This window comes from Mollisia scopiformis (genome assembly GCF_001500285.1).
Source record: "Mollisia scopiformis unplaced genomic scaffold LY89scaffold_9, whole genome shotgun sequence".
NCBI classification, from domain to species: Eukaryota; Fungi; Ascomycota; class Leotiomycetes; order Helotiales; family Mollisiaceae; genus Mollisia; species Mollisia scopiformis.
In genome coordinates this window covers 560,673-582,334 of record NW_017263589.1, presented here as the reverse complement: position 1 = coordinate 582,334, position 21,662 = coordinate 560,673, and the positions used below count along the sequence as shown (strand labels likewise).

Here is a 21,662-nt window from a genome sequence, read left to right as displayed (position 1 = left end):
GAGACAGCGGCTTCCAGGGTTTAGATGCTTGCGACAGTGATCGTGCCTCTCTATATTCTCGGAATGCCTGAAATACGAATGTCTGAAGATGGTCTCTTTAAACCCCACACTTGGCTGTGGTGTTGGATACTCTCCTTCGGGAGAGTAGAGTTTTTGATTTTGATTTTGACGAATTTTAATATTTTGGTTTTTTTTGGGTAATCTCAGACGACAATTTTTCCATTTCGCTTCCAACGCGGCCAGTCAGCGCCGCCGCTCTACTCAGGCGCTACTCCCTCGCCTTACTCTCGCCTTACCATCTGCTCAGGTTACTCAGTCACGTTCCTACTTTCCCTTCCAAGGTCTAATCATAGTCTACTTGCTATTCGATTCTGTCGTGTAAAAGCTGTCAAATCTACATGACTATCTTCAAGGGTCGAAATCGGCTCCGAGGGAACCGAAACAGGACCCCTTTTAACTCAAAAATAGATCCTTCGATCTCTCTTGGCAAATTATTTGTACTAGTGCTCCGGGACGTGATTCGGTTTCTCCTCCTCCCAGACCCAAGCTGTCGAATTAATCTTCACCTTATACCGCTCAATCGGTCCCTTGCCCTTCCTGAGCACGCATGGTCAATATTTACTACCATTGTCAAAGCAACCATCACTCCTATCGCACACCCCAGTCTGTCCAATTACACTCAACCTAATGCGCCGAGACAGGATCGCATGGAAAGTTTCTGAATGGCGGAGACGTTGAAATATTTCTATCTTCTTTTTTCTAAGCCGGATTTAGCATGTTTGAATAAGTATTGAATATACAGGCGTATCTGCTAAAAAGACTAAGTTAAAGAGATTAGAAAATTAAAAATAAACGCGAATTTTAAATTCAAAAATAATTAAAATTATTAATTTTATTAAATATATATAATATATTAAAATTTTTCATTTATTATTCTCGGAAAAGAAAAGAAAAACTTAGTGATATTTAATTTATATACTTTCAAGATTTTAATTAAATAACTAATAGTATTATACTAGGTTTAGATTAAGCATGCGTAATCAAACCCCGTTGGTACTGCCCATATCCATCGTGCGTTTTGCCATATCCTACAAACAAGTTACCAGCTTCACTCCATTTCTGCTGGCGCTCAAAAGCCATTGACTTCATGGTATTTTGTGCACATTCAAAGCAACCAAAAACGACTAGTCCCCCTGTTGAAGTCTGAGCCGCCTGCCCAGCCAGGAAGACTGTCCAAAGAGGATGCCCGGCAACCGCGATATAGTTCGAAAACTTAACCTGGTCCGTTGGCTTCCTTACACGATGTTTTGACCATTGCGAGGCTTTGGTATGACGAACAATATGCGGTACCTGATGGCCTCCCTCTGGGCATGTCTCCGGGATTCTGAAACTTAGAGCCAATGTTTTGAGAATGCTTGTTATACCCGTTGCCCCTATTAGTTTACCGTCAACGCGGCCCGCGAGACAAATGAATGGTTTTGGTAGGGTGGGGTCTCTCTCAATGCTGATATATATGGGGATATCCGGCTCGGTAGTACTAGGGACACCGGTCGCAGCTTCATATGTTGATTTTATACCTGGATTTTCATCTTCTGGCCTATTCCAGGACTCTGGTGACCAACAATCTCCCTCATGGCTTCGAATAGTATTATCTTCTTGAACAGGCAGAGAATAGAATTCGTCAACGCAATAGATACCCAGAGCGTCGGGAGTCGGCGACAAATTGAATAGTAAAGCGGGAAGGACCGCATAGTCCCTTTCTCTGAAGCCGACAATACCTCGATCGGTGTAAGAATCACCGCAGAAAAGCTGTGTGTCTGCACAACTATGGAATACTGACACGAAGGCAACAGCTTTCCAATATGGAATCCCTGAGGCCAACACCGTCCCAAGACCACGACTGAGACCATCGAGCCCACTAAACCCGCGAAGATCTACTGATGTTATATGGCTCAGTTGTCCAAATAGTGGACCACTCAAGGTCTCCGCAACTGAAATCAGAATGGCAGTGGTTATGGCGCGAAATCTTAGGACTTCTGGATTGCTTGCCGCTTGGTTGGTGTTATTGTGCTTCTTGATTATAGACAAAGTCTGCTCATTTGATATGTCGCTATAACACCCAGCAAAATTGGTTGCTGAGGCTCCGAAGCAAATAGATGCCAAGGTAAGATTGATAGTATGTGGACGACCGCGAGTTGGCTTCCAGTGTGCAACGGCGCGCACATAATTATCGTTAATTTCCTGGCTTAATTCCCAGGTGAAGTGTAAATTCGTCTGTATGTAATGTCTTACGTTGTTGAAATCTGCTTGCAAGAGTTCAGGACCGGGTCCGTTTGGCAGTCGCATCAGGTTGAAGAGCATGGGGCCGACTGTATCAAAATGATAATGCTGGATAGGTGGAATAATCATGAGCATATCTTCTTCGTTCTCCGCCAACAGTGCATCAGTCTTGCAACTTCCCCCTGTCACCAAAGTCACTCCTTTCCAGGAGCTTGGAGGCTCGCCTTTACCGTTCCAGACGAGAATTGGTCCAATGGAGTACCCAATTTCCTTCAATCCCACGGCTACACGAGCTGTTGCTGCACTTCTCGTGAGATAGGATTTCTGGCCACCTTCGATCACCCATCGAAGCAAACCAACCACGAACATATAGTCTGTCTCATCGAAGCCTTCGCACGGCCCGAGGCTCGAGGGCAGATTGTGAGATCTTATGGCATTGGAAAAAGCCCTCTCCAATCCTCTTGCCGCACCCTCATTCACGATCTTTTTGAAGTTGTCAATGAGTTGAGAGTATAAAGCCTCTGATGCCCCTGCCTCTGCGTCTATGAGAATATTTGGAGCAAGATTCTCCATGAATGCCTTGATTGCTCGATATTCTCCCAGCTCAAAACTAAGAGCGCAGATGGTAAGACCAATGAGCTGTGTTGCGGGGTTCCCTCCAAATGCACTTTTCTTATCGAGGTCTTCAATCGTCTTTGTACCTTCGCTGGTGATGATATGCCAGCGGAGAGGATTGATCTTCATCTTGACTCCCATTTTAATGAGTTGCTTTTCACCGAATACTCGAGGTAGATGTGTTAGTATGTGCCGTATACCATCCAGGCCGCCAATCCATCCCCATGCTGACTTGGCAGCAGAGAGCGTGGCAACGAGATCGGCTGGGGCGATGCCTACTTGGACCTGCTGTATGTTCCCCCATTTTGGTGTATTGAGAACCAATGTAGCAGACGCCATGATTCTGGTGTCGAGACGAGGTGTAAGAGACAATTCGAACTATTGAAGTTTTACTTGCTTATAATAAGGTTCTCTTGAGATCAAAATAGAGCTCAGTTCCTAGCTAAAAGAAGTTTTTTATCTATCTAGACAACTGGCCGTTGAACAACTGGCCGTTGGACAACGCATCAAGAAAATGCCTCGCGGTTGCCTTGCTGCAGGATAAGGAAGTCGGGCGTTTGCATAGCCCATGGCAGGGGTGAGCCGCTCCCAATGAAAAACATTACCGAGCTCTTGCGAATCGATTCAATCCAAGATAATTATTCAATATTTGTATCTCTATCGAATATATTAGATTTAATTTAAATTTATTAAATACAATAATTTTAAAAATAAATATAAGAATATTTAAATATACTTTGCAAACAAACTAATTTTATTTAACATAGTCACGTGATGTTATCTAATCCTAACATTTGGATTTTAGTATTGGAAGGGGCGTCACCGCCTACCTTATCCCAGAACCCCTAGATTTCTATAGAGTCACCTATAAAATAAAACTTCTCAAACAACCCCTCCAACCCAGGCACTGACGCCGGCTTCGCCGGCTGTGCCCGGGTTGTCGGGGACTGAGGCTGAGAAATGACTCTGGGTGTACTTCCCGCCTGCAACTCTAATTCGCTCGGTTACAAGGCTACTCTAGTCTTGTGACGTGTTTTAAGCTTATATGTGAAAATCTTGGTGTACCTTTTCGTCGTGACCCCAAACCAAGGTTTGGGGAACAGATTTCTAGCTTGCTCTAATCTTTATTAGATTGAATTCGTGTATTATAAATTACAATAATCCGAATTGTATTATAATTCGGATCGTTTTGGCTTGAAGTATGAATAAAGTATACATGTGGTCCTGCATTATGATAAAGTAACTTACTTGAAACGCAATTACTTCGAGGTACAGTCTTTCAAACCGATGTGATCGCAATTATAGTACTCTGAACCTGAAAATAGTTTCGGGTAAGCTTACTTACCCACAGGTTGGTTTGTAGTACTGCATTTCGTGTGATTTGCGGGCTTGCCGTTAAGGAGATCATGCTTGTGGAACAAATGACGCGGGGTCGCATGGGGAGTTCTACAATGAGTGAGGTGCCGAAGTGAGTCCCAAGGCGCTGCTGTTTATAATGGACAAGGTTCAGCTCCCTGACGCTGGCGCTGGAAAGGGAGTAGAAACTGGCTCCTTGACGCTGCCGCATCCGTTTTCGAGAAGGAAGCAAGTTTCGGCTCCCCGCACCATCGCATCAGTTATGCTGGTGCTTGCCAAACGCTAGTATTGAGAATGAGTATTTAGCAAATCGATATATACTCGCATAACTTGTATATATTAAGATTTAATTCACGAAATTGGGTAAATAGGAGGAAGCTCAATTATTGTTTCGTGCGACTTTTGCTAGTAAGAATCTAAAATCGGCTCTGTGCGACATCCCTGTAAAATTTGGATAGTAAGCCGGAATCGATTCTTGCTCAATGTCACTATTAGTCTGATAGGTTGGGAGAGGTGGCTATGTTTAGGGCAGCAGGCATCGGCAAAATCTGAAAACAGATGATAGAGAAACAGTAATTGATTCGCGAGAGGGTCAAAAGAAGATCCCTTAAGCACCACTCAGCTAACTCATCAGCGTGTTCAGGGCTCAGGGCTCAGCTCAGGTTAAGGCAGCGACTACTCAAGTCCAAAGACGGAAATGAACTTTGGTGGGCTCACTTGTCGTCTGAGATTATAGTGGTAATCTCAGACGACATTTCTTCAGATTCGCTTCCAACGCGATTAATTAGCACCGCCGCTCTGCTCAGGCGCTACTCACCCTCGCCTCACCCTCGCCTCACCCTCTGCTTAGGCTACCTAGGCTATGCTACCTATACTCAGTCACGTTCTTGCTTTCCCTTTCGGCAACCAAGCATTCTTTGCTCTTATTCGGTTCTACCTTGCGAATGTTGTCAACTCTACACGACGATGTGGGAGACGGAATCGGCTCCTAGGGTTCCCAAACTGGAACCCCTAAAAAAAAATCATGTCATACCATCTCAATCCTCACCGGGTTGGTGGAGAGCGATTTTGAACCCCGAGAAGCGAGCACCTTGGTTTGTAGGACTACAGCTTGGAGTGATCGCGTCTAAAGTACTATACTTTAGTGTACCATAGGATATCCTACATGCCTTATTTATACTACCGGTCCGAGTACTCCCAATTGCAGTACTGCAGCTTGGACTATTCTAGCCTATAGTACACAGATTTGGACTAGTAAAAATCAAAACACATCGAAACCTCATACTAAAACTTGGAATAGTATTACTTGTAGTACAATAATCTATACTATAAGACGTTTAGCGGGCGCGGGTTCCAGCGCCAGTGTGCGTTGTGAGTTTAGAAGAGCTTGATCAGGCCGAGGCGCACTCGCTTCGTCGAGACTATTCACAAAAAAAGATGGGAGATGTCTAATAGTGATGCTACTAGACCAAGAAAAGTCTAACGATTTAGACGTTCTTGGGAAGCACTAGTCGAATACATCAAATTTGAAGGTACATTGCCTAGGCATCATAAGCAAGTATTCCTCAGCCAGGGACGAACTCGAAACTACACAAAATAACTGCCCGTAAAACACAGCATAATAATTGAGAATAAGTTGCGTGATAGCCCTGCACCTTGAGCAGAACGGTGATTGTGTTACAGCCACGCTGTTTCAGGTCTAACTGCAACTCTAATAACTCGATCGACAGGAAGTTAACAACTATCAAACCATTCCTTGCAGCTGAACTTCCCACCAGCGAGCACCCCATGGTCCGGGATGATCTGGGTTTTCCATACTTCCCTTCTTTCCTTTCCCAGCTAGAATGAAAAGAAAGGACCGTCCCGACTTTAGAACAGGAATATAAAGGAAGGCCGGAAAACGTCCAGGAAAGGGTGGTAAAGTAGTTGGCCTAGGAGTTTCGACAATGCATAGTGTAATGCACTGCTGTGGTTTGTATACGCCGTTGGAAAGTGCGAAATATAACCTGCATCAACATTAAACGTATTAGATCAAAGGACGAGCAATAAAAGATCAGAGCTCATATGCACAACTCGATCCTACCATCTGATCCTCAAAACACCCCACGAACCCCGCTAGAGATAACAATTCAAGGCATCCGTCCCGCCAGCGTCCTCGAAATCGTAGTAAAAAAAGAGTCCTGGCTTGCAGCAATAGCCCACATCCAGATGGACAGGTCATCTGGCCTCCTTTCGAGTAGCCAGATCTTGCTCGTCTGTCCATCAGAGCATTACGCAACACGTGCCCGTCTTCTCCTCCTGTGATTTGGACGCTTTCGCCCGGCGTCTTTCCAGCCGAGCGTGCCCAAGCAGGGTTCGCAACTCGGCCTCTTGTTGGGCGAAGGCCCTAGTGAAAACCTCTTCGGGTGACCATAGGCTATCGTTCGGAAACCTGCGATGTCCAATGTTGATATATCGCACGGGCTTTGGACACCCGGTATCTGGATCGGCTCCCTCCTCTAGAAGCATCTTGATAATTGGTACCCAGCGATTAAGGATGTGTTCCTTTTGCGGACCGGGTTCCATTTCCGACACGACGACGTTCAAATATGAGAGCGCGTTCTGCCAGGGACTTGTACCTGAGTTAGTCTCGCATTTGTTGGGTCTTGCCCCGTATTTCAGCAGCGTGGTTACCACCCCTACACTGATGAACGTCTCTGTTTCTGTGGGTGGAACTAGCGCATAATCTAACAATGACCTCTGATATTTCCAGCTGGATGCAATGCTGTAGAATTCGTCGAGCAGTTCTGGTTGACTTATCTGTGTATCCCGTTCTGCTCGACGGACCCAGGTTATGGCGTCTTCGATCAGTCCCCACGGCGGCCGTTCGGTGATCGTCATAGCATCTAGGGCTTTTAGTATAAGGAGGTGTGCCTTGAAAATGGCCTGGCTGGCATTGAATACATTGTTCTGTTGACTACCCGAGCGGTCTGCTAGTTTCTCGCGAGTCCCCCACAGCTCTAGATAGTCTTTGATCGTTCGGTGGATATACGCAACTGTCATATCAGGAGAGACTGTTGTTGTGTAGGGATCTTCATTTCCGTACTGTATCTCGAGAAGCCCTCCACATCGGGTTCTGAGGTGAATCTCCATGTTTTTGCACCGAGTAGTAATCTTCTCCTTGGTCATGAACCCGGATTTCGCCTCTAGTGCCAAAGTTGCATCTCTTTCTGAAGCGAATGAAAGTAACAAAACAGAAAGTTGTTTCGTTTCTCGCCAAGAGAAGAAGTCGTCGGTCTGATCTCGAAATGCAGTCCCGATGAGCTGAAATAACTGCGCAGTCTCTTTCTGGTAGACTTTGTCAACTTTGAAAACCATATGTTCGTAGAGATCATCTAATTCCGGAGGCAATTCTCGCAGTCGCATCTGCAGGTAGGATATATCATCGTGTTTACCAAGTCCACTTAGCAAGGATGAGACCACCAGTCTCACCCAAAGAAAGACCCCACTTGCTGCAGTTCCAATCTCTTCGATAAGTTCTTTAGTTGCTTCAGGCTCCTCTTCGCTAAGGTGCTGCATCCTAGCGTTCTTCTCCAGTCTGTCGTGAACATACTTCCTCATGTCCGGGATGGTCAAGTCCTGAAGTCTGAGTCCTGGTCGAGTTACAAAGGTATCTTCAAATGCTTGGTGGGGTCGGCTAGAGCAGCAGATCTTGACGTTGTCAGACATTGATGCTTTGCCAAATAGATCAGCAATTTCTTCGTCGTCTCCCTCGTACTCGTCTAGCCCGTCGATAAATAGACAGAGCTTCAATGGGACGGTTTTCTGCGCAATGAGTGTCTTGAAAGCCATTTTCAAAGTCGATAGTTGCCAGGACTCGAGCTACAGCCTCTTTAACTTGGATTCTATAAAGGAGAAAGGATATAAAAGGAAAAGCTCACTGGACACTGTCGAGCTTGGCATTTGGCGGAATATCTCGCGCCCCATTGCGCAGGCAGTACCGTAGGGATGAGCTCTGGATGTTGACCTAAAATTTCGTATAGCAATGATCGAAAAAGCCCCGCTTGAGAGCACTGTTGTTTCGAGCCACTATTCCAAAAGAAGAAGGCACTAGTACAGAGCTTCAGGTTCTCCGCCCAGCGTCTCAAGAGCGAGGAAGTCTTATTATGGTTCACGATGTACTTCATCAAGGTGGACTTTCCAGATCCGGCTTTGCCATTGATCCAGTAGAGTCCCGTGCCAGATTCAAGCCAAGCGCCGAAGTCGCCCCATCGCCTGCCCTCAGCGTATTGAACTGTATTTTGAAATGGTCGAAAGATCCAGTCGAATGTCGTTGCATGGGACTCGTCTACAGCTTCAAATCGCTCGCTCATTGATTGAAACCGCAGACTTCCCAGAGTCTCGGTCGGAATAAGATTTTGTATCTCCTGATCTGCCGTTCTGACTTGAGCCAAGAGCGGATTACTCTCTTCAACGCTTGAAGAATCTGCAAATCGTTGAAAAACATCGACAATAATCCTCTTATTCGCATCTTCCTGCGTTGCGATAACCACCTCGGCGCGATCCAGAAGTGTAGAAAGCGCGGATATCTGTGCTTGGAGTCCGCGATCGTCTGAGGCAGCATGATTGACGAGAGAGGTGACGAGTTCCTTGTTCGCAGCATCGAGACGGTCGAATCGTTCGGATTGTTTAAGAAACTGCGTGTCGATCTGTGTACTAGGAGTGGGGAGGAGGAGGTTAGTACTAGAAATGCAACGCTATATCTCACAGCACCTAGAAGAAAGCCGACCTGGAACTCGAAAACTTACCTCAAGGACCTAATGACGCGTGAGTCTATCTGCCTTCGATACTCCTTTAACTTGTCCTGGATAGTAAGTAGGTCCTCTCTCGTCTATATGCTCTGAAATGCCGTTGTGAGAGTCGGCCATATTATCGCCTTGTTTCGCTTGTTCTTTTGCGGAACCTTGAGCTTATTTAACTGTGCGAGCAGATCGTGAGCCAAACCGTCGCAACCTTTGCATATGCTCTCCAACAGGAGGTCGTCTTCGGTCAGGGTCGCAGATCCCCCAGGTGCAAGCAACGTTCGTCGCAATTTGATTGTATAATCGAGGATGTCGTTCGCAGCCGAGGCTGCTTGCCCATGAACGTCGAGCTCGCTCTTCGTATACAATTGCCGGCTTGCGGATATCAGCTTGCAACTGAAATCAACGAATTGCACGACAGTCCCAGCCACGGAGAGAGCTGTTAGGGGATCCATCGGAAATTAGCATCTCTCAAACGTAGAGATAATGAGATCTTCTATGGTCGAGGATTTGGTCGTTCGTGAACGGTGTGTTGCCAGCCTCGTTGGGGCCAAGCCACAGGACTACCCCTGTCGTCACTGTGGGATTGCCCATCTTGTATATCCCTTTCGAATTACAAGCGCATTTCTTTGCGAGCAAGCGCGTCCAAATTGAATGCGTACGGGGAAAGTAAATGTTATTTGATGTGTGTACGAGTAGCCCGTACCAAGAGCCTTTTTTTTTTTTCCAAAGAGTTCTTGCCAAGTCTAGCTCCCTGTCGCCTGCTCGCCCCTGTTTTACGAAGTACTGTCCTCCCAGCTGCATAGCCCCGCGCTGAGTCACGTGCGATTGGATCCAAATCGGCTCGGCAAGGACCCTTGATAAGTGTGGTAGGGGGAGCGAGAACGGATACCTTCACGACATCTTGATAGGTTTAAAGACTTGGCTGTGTTCCAGACAATAGGCATTTGCAAGATTTATATTTAGGCACCGCGGAAACTATAACCGATTCGCGAGGGGGCCAAAAGAAGATCCCCTGAGCATGATCCAGCTAACTCATCGGGGTGCTCAGGACTTAGGGCTCAGCTCTGATTAAAGCAGCGACTGCTCAGGTCCAAAGACAGGAATGGACTTTGGTGGGCTGAATTGTCGTCTGAGATTATAGTGGCAATTGAGGTTGCTGGTGATTGGTTTCGGTTATGTAAGAGAGGGGTTGATCAAAATGGCACTCGTTTCTACGAATAAAGCTACATGATACAATTTGGAGCTCAATGAAAAAGATGTTGTTAGAAGTCAAGATGCCGACCACGATATTTGAATGTAAGGAAAAGAAGAGGGAGGATCGGGAAGGCTGTTATGCTCGCTTACTAGCGTATGCTACGCATACCCCACTGTGAAGTTGTTTGCACCCCTTCGCGTCTTGCATGTCTTACTCCTTTTCATTTTACCAATCTACTGACCTAAGAAAAATTCTCTGATGTTTTCAATCACCACATCTGGCTTCTCTTCGGGGATATAATGACCACTGTCAACTACATGTCCACTGACTTCGCCCTCACACACGCTTCTCCATTCTGCAAGTGCATCGAAGCACTTCTCAATCACCCCTTTCTTTCCCCACAGCACTCTTAAATGGCACTGAATCTTTCTTCCGTCTTCAATGTCCTTTCTTGCTTCGTCTAGGTCCACACTTGCACTAGCACGATAGTCTTCGCACATAGAATGTACTGCTGCCGGGTCCTCGAGTGCCTTCACATATTCCTCCCACGCCTCGTCCAGGAAAGTCGACCGATCCGTTCGAGGGCCAGTAAACATTTCTAGAAATTTTCTTGGATTTCCAGAGATCAGTGTCTCTGGCAAAGGACTCTTCTGTATCAGGAAGAACCAGTGGAAATATGATTTTGCGAAATCGAAATCTGTCTTGGTGTACATGGCTAACGTGGGACATATGTCTAGGAAGATGGCTTTCCGGACCCGCTCAGGATAGTTGACACACAGTTTATGAGCAACTCTGGCACCTCGATCGTGAGCACATACGAAGTACGACAAGTGACCAAACATTGCCATTATTCGAGCGGCGTCACGTGCCATTGCACTTTTGGCGTAATGCTCGACACCAGAAGGCTTACTGGAAGCTCCATAGCCTCGGAGGTCGATTGCTATGATTGCAAAGTCGTTTTTGAGTTGCGCAGCTACTCTATCCCAGATGCGATGTGTTTGTGGGAAGCCGTGTAGTAGAAGAAGTGGTGGACCGGCTCCACCTCGGACGCCATGAATGGCAACTCCAGGGTCGATTGTGTAGGTAAATGAAACGAAGCCTTCCAACATATTGGCGAATTTGACTTCATCACACTTTTTCCAGCAAGATTTACTCACTATATATGCTTTTCAATCGTCAGTTTTCGGGACTCGCGGCAGCAATTCGATCGGCCATCTGCTGGTTAAGGTTAGTAAGCTTTTAATGTTACTCCGGGATCTTAGTGTGCATGCGGGAAACGTTTCTCCGTGTGGGGTCAAATCCGTAGTCGTCTGTAGACCTCATTTCTGACCTCACATGGAGACAAACTATAAAGTCCCATAGCATATTCTTTCCTGCTTTCAATCAATTTCAAGCATATTTCCTTGGAATCAACACCAACTCATCGCTTCCAATTATGTCGACAATAAACACTTCACTCGAGCAAGCGTCCGTTGTAGCGGCGCCGAGCAAAAGTCACAACTATCGTATTGCTTCTATCCCAGCAGATGGAATTGGTCCCGAGGTTGTGAGTGCAGCAATCGAAGTCGTGAATAAGCTTGCACAAACTATGAAGACTTTCAAGATTGAGTTTACGCACATTCCTTGGGGCACAGATTACTACAAGAAACATGGCCGGTATGTGGATGAGAATGTCTTGGATGTGCTCAGAGGCTATGATGCATCTCTCTTCGGCTCTGTTGGCGCTCCAGGTAAGTAGCTATAAAATCTCACCCGATTTACCCTTACACATTTTATCAGACGTCCCCGACCACATCTCACTTTGGGGTCTTCTTCTCGCCATTCGAGGCCCCTTGCAACTCTATGCCAATGTTCGACCTGTTCGTACATTTCCAGGCACTCAGTCACCTCTACGGTCCGCCAAAGCCTCAGACATCGACTGGCTCCTCGTCCGCGAGAATTCCGAAGGCGAAGTAAATCACATCCCCCTCCTTCCAACCCACTCGCTCACAAAATCCAGTACGCCGGTCATGGAGGACGAAGCCACGTCGGCCAACCCTGGGAAACAGCCACAGAAGTAGCAATCTTCACCCGCGTCGGCATCGAACGCATAATGCGCTTCGCATTCACAGCAGCCTCCACTCGCCCCAAGCGCCACCTCACAGTCGTGACCAAATCCAACAGTCTCCGCTACGGCCTCGTTCTCTGGGACGAGATCGCCCTCTCGGTCTCTAAAGATTTCCCGTCCGTCACCTGGGACAAGATGCTCGTAGATGCGATGACGATCCGCATGGTTCAGAATCCTGCTAGTTTAGATGTTATTGTGGGTACTAATCTACACATGGATATTCTTAGTGATCTGGCGGCGGCGCTGGCGGGTAGTATTGGGGTGGCGCCGAGTAGTAATTTGGATCCCACGAGGAAGAATCCGAGTCTGTTTGAGCCGGTGCATGGGAGTGCTTTTGATATTACTGGGAAGGGGGTTGCGAATCCGGTGGCTACGTTTTGGTCTGCTGCTGAGATGCTAGGGTAAGTAACTGGTCTCTTCATTTGTTTCATGGGATTGGATGATGATGCTTGGGACCCATATTAAATGTCTTCCGTCAGGACTTGAGATTATGCTAACTCCTTGCAGATGGTTAGGGGAGGAAGAGGCGAAGGAGAAGCTGATGAGGGCTGTTGAGAATGTTTGCGAAAAGGGGATTTTGACAAAGGATTTGGGAGGTACGGCCATGACTAAAGATGTCACAAAAGCTGTTTGTGACGAGATTGAAAGGCTGGGATAGGGGTATCACGTGAGCTGTCTATTGTACCAGTAGTTGTCAAATGAGAACGTTTGTCTGCATTGTACGATATACTTAGAGTCTATGTAGTCTTGAGAGTATATATCCGACTTGTGGGGATCCTTGTCGCAAGACTCATGCAAGCTCATCATTGCTACCGACATTACGTGTGTATGTTGCATCGCCCATGCTCGCTAAAGATATATTCTGGAAGATGAGCGATGAATTTACGAACTTGAGAGGAGAAAGAAACATTCACATTGCTCATGGAAAAGATGAGACTGGGGGTTGGAAAGAAAGAGGATAGACGATGAGACATAGATTGCGTTCTGCTGCAAAAGCCCTGCAGAAGATAATGACATCTCGAAATTGTGCTAATACATACACGATTTCTGATATATACTATATACCATCTCTTCAAATCCCTTACTCCATGCTCATCCCATATATAACACTGCCCCAAAATAATCTACAGCCAACTAGCAAACAGGCCAAAACCTCCCCTGAATATCTAACACCATCTCGAAAAATTCCTCTAACCCTTTGATATCATCCTCCCATCCTCCACCTCTCATTCTTCCCTTTTTCGCCTCCAGTAAATCTTTTCGCTCCAAGAATCGACTGTCCCTATCTCGCTTGATATACTTGTCTGCCCAAAGATCATCTACTAACTTGCCTAGCTCTTCTACATACGACACAGATTCGTCACTAGTGAACTCCGGGAGGAGATAGACTCTGATGGCGCCTCGATCTGGTTCTGATTTGCGTTTTTGAGAAATCGAGACTGATGCTGGACGGGTTTGCGGGCGAGTAGATAATGTAGCTTTAACTTCCAGCCAAGCATCAAGATGTGCCTATTCAAATCATCTCAGTCAGTAAACACTCCTCTTCACATCTAGGAGTAGAAACATACCTTCTCTCGTGCAAAAAGCATAACTAAACCCGCCAAAACACTCCTCTCCCTCTTCTCCACCGCCCCACCAATCTCCCCAAACAACCTCGTAAACATAGTCAGCGCCGTCATCTCCCCTCCCTCCCCATGCTCCGCTTCACTCCCATCCAAATCAATCCCCGAAATATCCTCACTAACCTCCTCAAACAAATCCAACGTCTTTCTCGTCCTCGCAATGCTCGCCACCAAGAAACCAACAGCTCGCTCCCCGACATCTCTATGCACATTCTCCACCACCTCCGAAATCCGCTCTTCTTCCTCTGGTGGATCCGTCGCCGAGTTCCCCAAGTTAGAAAGTCCCACGCCCGCGGATCCGGACGCGGTTTTCATCCCGACACCCGTTCCGATTCCGACGATGCCGCCGAGCACCATGCCCATCCCGAGATTCGCCACTCCGCTCGCGACTTCGACGCCAAGGTTGGCCCCCATTCCGGGCCCGAAATCTTTTTGCCCCTTTTGGGCTTGCGCTTTGCGTTCGCGTTCTGCTTTTTCAATTTCTTGGCGCATTTTATCGCGGATGCCGCCGCGGCGTCGGGAGACGAGTCCGGATGGTCTGGTGGGGAGAATGACGTTGGCGAGGAGGAGGGAGAGCAGGCGCAGGGTGGAGTGGAGGTATAGGCGTTCTCTGGCGAGGTATTGGGAGAGGAGGGCTGTGTTTGCTTTGCAGGTGCTGACGGAGCGGAGGAAGGGCGAGTGGGTGGCTAGGTAGAGCTTGCGGGGTGCGTTGCCGAGTGAGAGGAGGTGGGTTGATAGGGAGCGTGGAGCGAGCGATCCCAGAGATGATGGGTTGGATGTTTTGCGTCGGGATGGATCTGTGGTTGTTTGGGCCTTGAATTTGACGGAAAGGGCACGCTTGTGTGCTGGTTGCGTTGGTCTGGGCTCGGGTATGGGAGGTAAAGCAGTTTCTGGAGGCGGGCTTGGAGTTTTCGCTGGAGGTGTCAGTGCTGAAGGTTCTATGACTACAGTCTCTATGGTAGCTTGGGCTTTGAGGTTCAATGGCGCTGGTTGTAGACTTGGGCGGACCTCAATCAGAGGAGTGAGTGGTGTTTTAGGATCTGATTCATCTCCAGAGGATGGAGGACTTGCGTCCGCAGCACCGAGAGATTCTAGAAGGCCACCAGGCGTCATAGCGATCGGACTTGCGCTGAGAACGTTGTTTGCAACGTTCGTTGCCTCCAAACTATACCCCACTGGCATAGTGTCGCTTGATCTCTGTGATGATGGAATGTCGATAACACGAAGATACAAAGGTTCTTGTAATTGAGAATTTGGAGTAATTGCATTCAGAGGAGATTGAACTGGACTATCAACCGCTTGGGGAGCCCACGATTTGGGAGATTCGACATTTTTTGTTGGGCTGTTGTAGGAATCTTTTCGTACTGGCGATGGCACTTGGACTGGAGATGTTGCATCGTTCTGTGATTCGAGGGAATCTTTTCGAACTGGCAACGGTACCTTGACCGGAGATCTCACTGCTTCCTGCCATCCACGAGAGTCCCTTCGGACTGGTGATGGTAATTTGATTGGAGGCGGGCTGACGGGAGATTTGGTATTGAAACTTCTTGCTGCCTTCGGAGACTTCAATATAGAAGGACGGCGAACAGTTTCTACTCGAGCAGCGGTGCTAGCCGCCCGACTCGGTAGTGGTGCTTGAAAATCTTGAGGCGGGTCTCTGAGATCTTCTGATGGACGCCTCTTTGGTCGTGGATTACTGGGAAGTGCTGGGACGAATTTTCGAGGTGTCTTGGGAGGCAATATTGGGGACGTCGTTGGCTCTGGCGGCTTGGTGACCGTTTTTTCCACTTCTGGTGTTGACGGTGCCGTAATTTTCGGCGGAGTGATCCATTGTCTTTCGTATGGTGCCGCCATTGGAAATCATGTACTGTACTATACAAAGACAGAAAGACAAAGCTGAGAGCGAGAAATTGTCGGGAGGATGAGGAAGGGCGGCATACAATGACATATGAGAGCTTCAAAAATTATCAAACAAGGATGAGGACGGCACGGGTAATAGTGACATCCCTTGAGCCTCAGTGCGACAGTAGAAAGTGGGACGTGGGATTTAAGGTTCCTCGTATGATTCAGGCTTGACATCGGCTCAGTTGGAAGGATGCTGAAGCAGTTCGGAATCTGAAACGAAAGGTCAGAGCTTTCTGAGCTGATCGTCCGATGTGTAACTCGAGCTTGAACGAGTCGGAGAAGATTGCGAAGATTTGAGACCGCACGGAAGAACAGAATGGAAAGAGTTGTGACGGGCTCTACTGATAGAAGGGGACAATCTTTCGACTCTCTGGCGATAGTGAAAGAATGTTGGTTCTGATCCCTCTTCCTTTGGTTGGAAACATCATCCAGGACTGTGCCAGAAGGCATTTTTGAAGCGTAACGGAAAATGGTAGACGGCCATGAAGCGATATGCATCAACCTGATCCACAAAAGCTTGACTGTGCATCAGAAGAAGAAATTATGTGGAAACATCGCGGACGACGATCAAGAAGAGATGAGATTGAGATCTGGGAGAATTGAAGTTCCAGGAGACCCGGAAAAGGGCAGCCCGGTTTCTGGAAACGCCAATCATTTGGCGAGACCCCTGTAGGCTCACTAGTTCAGACACGCCCACGACGTCGGAATGCTTCATCAACAACTTCATTGCCGTCTGTACTGTAACTCTGCCGCGTCGACGTGATCGAATGTAAGAGCCCTTGATGTGCCAACAAGTATTGTCTGCCACTTGGCCAACAGCCATGACGAATTCCAATTCATTTTTCACACTGCAGCATGGGCCACTGCACAATGCTACGATGTCCACGATACTCTCCTCCCCAAGAAGATCCAGACCGGCAAGAAACGGTGCAGTCCCCGACTCTACCGGCGGTATCACACACGACTGAGAACAATCTGCACGGAGACATTCTATAGGATAGAGGGTTTGGGTGCAATTCAATTGCATACCAAGTTGCATTGTGACGTCTTGGATACTTCGTCCATGAATGTCTACAGACACGAAAGAAAACTGGCAGAGGCCTATTCGACGTCTTTCCGAATTCCATACTCGAGACTATCAATACCAGAATGCCTTCCATTAGAACGGACTCTGTAGAAAGTCTCGAATCTTCTCTGCAGCCTCCTCCTCCCACATCTCCGATATGTCTAGATTGAGGTGGAATATCTTCACATCAGGATACTCGTGAATCTTCTCGGCATCAATGTACTCGAAGTTTTGTCGGAGTCGGGCTAGAACATCGACATTGATCAAGTCTGTCTTGCCATACAACAACCAGCCCTTCGAGAGTCACTACACAATCTTCGTTTGTTGACCTCAGCATCGCAGTGTAGGTTGATTGTGAAAAGGGGGACATTCCTTGCACGAGCAATGTTGGCGTGCTCCTCGAAGCGTCTAAGTTCTCTGTTATCGTTTGATATGCAATCTGTCATGATTATCACCAACTCCTCCCCCTTAAGTCTCTTGAGTTCTTCGAACGCTGCGCGCCGGATCTTGTCTCGGACTTGAGAACATCCACGGTCGATTGCTTGAGACAATTCGACGATAAGACCTCTATTGAGAATGCGAGACTCCATGTTCGACGGTAGAATCTTTCGCAGGGCTTTGGCGATAGTGTGCTTCCCAACTCCCGGATAACCGTTCAGAAGAACAACGCATGATTTAATTTGATCTTTTCTTTGGAGCCACATTTCTCTCGATGATGCTTGTCAAATTCTCTCCTTCGAAGGTGGTCCGGGATTTTGAGAATGGGAGAACAAAAAAGATACGTTATGGGCCTCTTTCACACGGTTTCCGCTGGATTAAAAGTCGTAAGTATGTATGCGATCCGTTGATAATGTTACCGGAACTGAAGTGAGTCGAAGTTCGAGTCCACAAGTAGGTTCCAAAGGAGGATACCACGTATGGAAGCTGCGACCAAGACCACAATCGAACCTGCCTTTTCCATGCTAGTAAATTGCACAATTTTCAATCTCGGTCGTGGACTGTCTCTCTGATTCATTGCTTCTGAAAGATTTTCCAAACGATCCCAGAAAACGAAGTTAGCTTCTTTTTGATTATCTACATGTTCCGCGTTAGGAGAGGAATCCTCCACTGAATGTTATCCTTCACGACCTCTCAATCACATCTTGAAACCAATCCATGACCTTTTGGTTCATGAAAGCAAACGCACCCACATGACAATGTTCTCCTGCTCCGTCTTCTGCTGTTAATTCAGTCAACGTCGCCTGGTCACCAAACACCTCTTTCATCTTCTCTGGCTGACCGCCAAAAAAGATATCGTCCTTAGCCAAACCAACCCAGATTGGGCACTGGACCTTGCTCTCTATACCCTTCAGGGTCATCTTCTTCGTCCGTTCCAGGAAGTCCATTGCACTATCCGTCTGGAAAGACCACAGTCCATGTCCGACTCCCCATTTCACTGTTGACGGAACTCCTGGATCTTTCAACCACTCTCTAGCCGTCGAATCCACATCACCACCCTCATCCGCAACCTTTACCAACGGGCCCGCCATCTTCGTAAACGCCTCTCCAACATCATAAACCCCATCAACAGCCATCACCGCCGCAAACCTATGCTCAAATGCCGCCGCTCTCACACAGAGATACCCCGCCATCGAAAATCCCACCAATCCCACCTTCTTCACATCAACATCCTCTCGCGTCTCGAGATAATCCACAACTGGCGACACGACCTTCTCCCACTCATTAATAAACCCCAATCCCTGGTCTCTTACCACAGTACACTGGCCTGGTCCCTCATACGTACATACATTCCAGCCTCTCTCTAACGCTGCAAAGCCGCACGAATGCAACATCTCCTCTTGCGCGCCATCAAATCCGTTCCCTAAGATCAATGTCGGTTTCCGTCCTGCTCCTTCCGCCGCATAGAAGATCAGCGGAACATCAAATCCATCTGCTTTTAACAGCTTCCTCTCTCCAGGAGTAGGCAATAATCTAATTGCCTGATCGAACGCAAATGTTTGTTTCTTCCAAAGCTCATCGATTCTGGGGTCAGATTTATTCCCATGCAGATAGAAATCTGCGGAGCGGAAATAAGATGAGGCTGCGAAGAAGGCATCTCGTGCCGAGACCTGATATTTTTTCGAGTCAAGGGAAATGGCTCGATCAAGTGTGCGACTTGCAAGGGCAGTGAAAACTGAGGAGAAAGATTCGAAATCTCCTGGGGTAATTTTTGAGGCAGCGACGAGGACTTCGTTGATGTCTGTGCCATGGTAACGGGACAAGGCCAGAGCCCGCAAAAGCTCAAAATGGAACGATTCGTCGGAGGAGAGTGAGAACATCTTGATTTAAGTGGTCTAAGGGACTGACAGATGATGACTCAATTTGGCTCTCTGAATACGACGACGAGGCGATATACTTATAACAAGCAGTGGCGTGTCCATGAACTGACCTCTCCATCTCGATCTCCCCATCACGGCTATTACGGAGCCCGAGATTTTCGCACATATCTTCCTTCCCAGAATCATCATCCTCACGGACATACAATAGCTACAGCATTACCACTCACTTCACCACTACTCTGGAGTTCTGGTACACCGAACAATCCCGGAATGAAGATCACGGCCCAACTTTATTCCCGTATTGCCGCATCACCACTTCGGGTCTTTCTTCAGCCTCCGGGACTGAAACTCTTTATCATGCTTGATCTTATCTGATGGAAAATTCCAAATAGAAAAAACTCCCGGATCTTATTCAGAACCAGATTCCGAAGAAAGCCATACTAAAATTCTACTCTCTGCTGAACCCCTGGAAGTCGTGATGGTAACGTGAGTCATTTATAGAGTGCGTTGAGCCATATCTTCCAACACATTACCCTCTTCTCTGGCCTTGAGGTTTGACTGCTGATTTACTCAACTCAGGTGCTATGTAAGACATAATATCCTCCCGTTTGAAGTTATGCTGAATGTGTGCTTTTACAGCCAGGGATTTGTGTCTCGCATCTCAGAATACTTCTCCCAATCACAGGACGTAAATGTCGCTTGAGCTCGAGACGGAGAGGCATCCTTGTAAGGATAGACAGTGCACTTGCGCGGCGCAGGCCGTTCGGTCCGCCGGTTCACCACCAACTGCGTATGAGTAAGGATCAATCATACCTTTTGCTTGTCTTCATGGACTCAAGATCCGACAAGATACGCTTCAAGCGCCTCATCATTTGCAAGCCTGAGCTGGAATGACTAAACCCTTGTGTGAGAAATTCTCTCGATCATCACCAATGGAATGAATCTGGAGCATTGGAACATTGGAACATCGACAATTACCGTGCACAAAAAGAAATTTCGCCTACCGACTCCCAAGGCGGAAGTTGTGGCTGGCTGCGTTAATTGTCCATAGGCCGAGTTTCAGAACAGACAACAAAATTTTGCATCACGAAGATGGATACCGGCCTTCCGACGTCAACAAAAAGAGGGTCTTGCACCAATAAAGTTATTTGATCTCAAAGCGCCACATGAGGGGAAGTAAGAATGCGCTTAAGCAAATCTCACTCAACAACCACCCAACAAGACTCTTCGTAAGTTGACGTATGTCAACATGGATTGACTAATTTCCCCCCAAACATCACCATACTAATAGCTTCTTGCATTAACTCGTCGATGGCGTATCTGGTCAATGCATTTGAAAACTTTCTAAAACAAAGTCTCATTAGCACGGAGGAAACCCGAATGCGACCCCACCCCCACACCTTGCTGGGCTTTTCGTCCCGTTCTTGTCCCGCTGTACGCTTTCCTTCTTTTGTGCTAGACTTCCCTTGATCGCCTTTGCAGGGCCCTTCGGAAGCTAGCCGCAGATCACTTCACCAACTCGTCAACCTCATTTGAATTGTCACCAACCGACTCACTAATGCAGCTCATGAGAAATACAAATCTGATGCAGACGCCGCATGCACGTTTGTGAGCTGAATTGATCGAAAGCGTACGAAGCGCGGGCAGTACTGCGGGCGGAAGAATCGGCTGCCTCGGCGCTGGCATCAAGTACCAGTTTCTTTCGGACAAAGCCTTTGAGCTATTCTCGTGGATCAAAGGAGATTCTGATACCCGAAACTCTATGCAGCTCGGGCTCGCCGGCCAATGACACCCAATCGATCGATATGCGGCTAGTGCCGTGTCTCACTGTAGAGAGCGTCAGTAACGTTGTTGCTCTTCTTCAACTGGCCTTCTGTTTTAGGCGAATGCGTGTCTCAAAGAGTATGTTCTGTCATGACCATCCTATGACCTATGACAGCTGTGCTTCAAAGAAGGAAGTCTATTGGCGCCAAGCGGCAGAGCTTCGAGCTGTGCATGCAAGCTCTAGCAGCGACCAAAGCTCCTCTTCCTCCAACCTCAATTCACGCATGTTATATGCAGTTCTGGGTGCCCAATGCATTGCGTGTATAATTACGGGATAGCAAGTCCGCGGGCGTGCAAGTTGAGAGCTGAAAGTTCTAGCTACCAGGGAGATGCTCCACGTCAACACATGTTACTCGCAATTTCCGGCAAAAGCTGCCTTTTTGCCAGTACTTTGAGAAGGTTCATGATCTCTTGCATTGGCGGACAATCAAACGATGGCGTCCAACTGCCTATAGGAAAGATCTTCAACGTGAACTGGAAGTAGACAGCTGCAACGTTGATCATTCTATCACACTCTACCCCGAATTCGACAAGCCTACTGAAACAGCTTTCCGCAAAGGAGGATGCTAGATTCCGAAGCTTGAGATTGG

At 47.4% G+C, this 21,662-nt stretch overlaps 8 protein-coding genes across 8 annotated transcripts; 1 reads left to right on the top strand and 7 right to left on the bottom strand.

Moving 5' to 3' along the window:
- Positions 1-1,026: 1,026 nt before the first annotated feature.
- Positions 1,027-3,380, bottom strand: LY89DRAFT_780695 (uncharacterized protein; the record flags this gene model as incomplete). The annotated part of the gene is made up of 1 exon (XM_018222408.1): positions 1,027-3,380. Exon 1 carries the CDS (start codon positions 3,232-3,234, stop codon positions 1,027-1,029), a length of 2,208 nt encoding a protein of 735 aa, XP_018073023.1. The 5' UTR covers positions 3,235-3,380.
- Positions 3,381-7,056: 3,676 nt separating this feature from the next.
- Positions 7,057-9,487, bottom strand: LY89DRAFT_774610 (uncharacterized protein). Its single transcript, XM_018221971.1, has 4 exons — positions 9,090-9,487; positions 8,172-8,927; positions 7,195-8,112; positions 7,057-7,142 (listed from the first exon to the last, which is right to left on the bottom strand). Exons 1-4 carry the CDS (start codon positions 9,156-9,158, stop codon positions 7,137-7,139), a joined length of 1,749 nt encoding a protein of 582 aa, XP_018073022.1. The 5' UTR covers positions 9,159-9,487; the 3' UTR covers positions 7,057-7,136.
- Positions 9,488-10,430: 943 nt separating this feature from the next.
- LY89DRAFT_643071 (putative epoxide hydrolase) lies at positions 10,431-11,390 on the bottom strand. Its single transcript, XM_018211784.1, has one exon. It carries the CDS (start codon positions 11,337-11,339, stop codon positions 10,464-10,466), a length of 876 nt encoding a protein of 291 aa, XP_018073021.1. The 5' UTR covers positions 11,340-11,390; the 3' UTR covers positions 10,431-10,463.
- Positions 11,391-11,570: 180 nt separating this feature from the next.
- LY89DRAFT_643070 (isocitrate/isopropylmalate dehydrogenase) lies at positions 11,571-13,055 on the top strand. Its single transcript, XM_018211783.1, has 4 exons — positions 11,571-11,960; positions 12,010-12,182; positions 12,230-12,738; positions 12,845-13,055. Exons 1-4 carry the CDS (start codon positions 11,666-11,668, stop codon positions 12,993-12,995), a joined length of 1,128 nt encoding a protein of 375 aa, XP_018073020.1. The 5' UTR covers positions 11,571-11,665; the 3' UTR covers positions 12,996-13,055.
- A 416-nt stretch (positions 13,056-13,471) lies between these two features.
- LY89DRAFT_732219 (uncharacterized protein) lies at positions 13,472-15,813 on the bottom strand (the record flags this gene model as incomplete). The annotated part of the gene is made up of 2 exons (XM_018219660.1): positions 13,472-13,846; positions 13,906-15,813. The coding sequence occupies 2 exons, from the start codon at positions 15,811-15,813 to the stop codon at positions 13,472-13,474; spliced, it is 2,283 nt and encodes a 760-aa protein (XP_018073019.1).
- Positions 15,814-16,109: 296 nt separating this feature from the next.
- Positions 16,110-17,048, bottom strand: LY89DRAFT_501319 (uncharacterized protein). Its single transcript, XM_018207967.1, has one exon. It carries the CDS (start codon positions 16,901-16,903, stop codon positions 16,406-16,408), a length of 498 nt encoding a protein of 165 aa, XP_018073018.1. The 5' UTR covers positions 16,904-17,048; the 3' UTR covers positions 16,110-16,405.
- Positions 17,024-17,520, bottom strand: LY89DRAFT_732218 (uncharacterized protein; the record flags this gene model as incomplete). Its single annotated transcript, XM_018219659.1, has 2 exons — positions 17,024-17,224; positions 17,260-17,520. 2 exons carry the CDS (start codon positions 17,518-17,520, stop codon positions 17,024-17,026), a joined length of 462 nt encoding a protein of 153 aa, XP_018073017.1.
- A 531-nt stretch (positions 17,521-18,051) lies between these two features.
- LY89DRAFT_667737 (alpha/beta-hydrolase) lies at positions 18,052-19,248 on the bottom strand (the record flags this gene model as incomplete). The annotated part of the gene is made up of 1 exon (XM_018212997.1): positions 18,052-19,248. One exon carries the CDS (start codon positions 19,246-19,248, stop codon positions 18,052-18,054), a length of 1,197 nt encoding a protein of 398 aa, XP_018073016.1.
- Between the last annotated feature and the right edge of the window lie 2,414 nt (positions 19,249-21,662).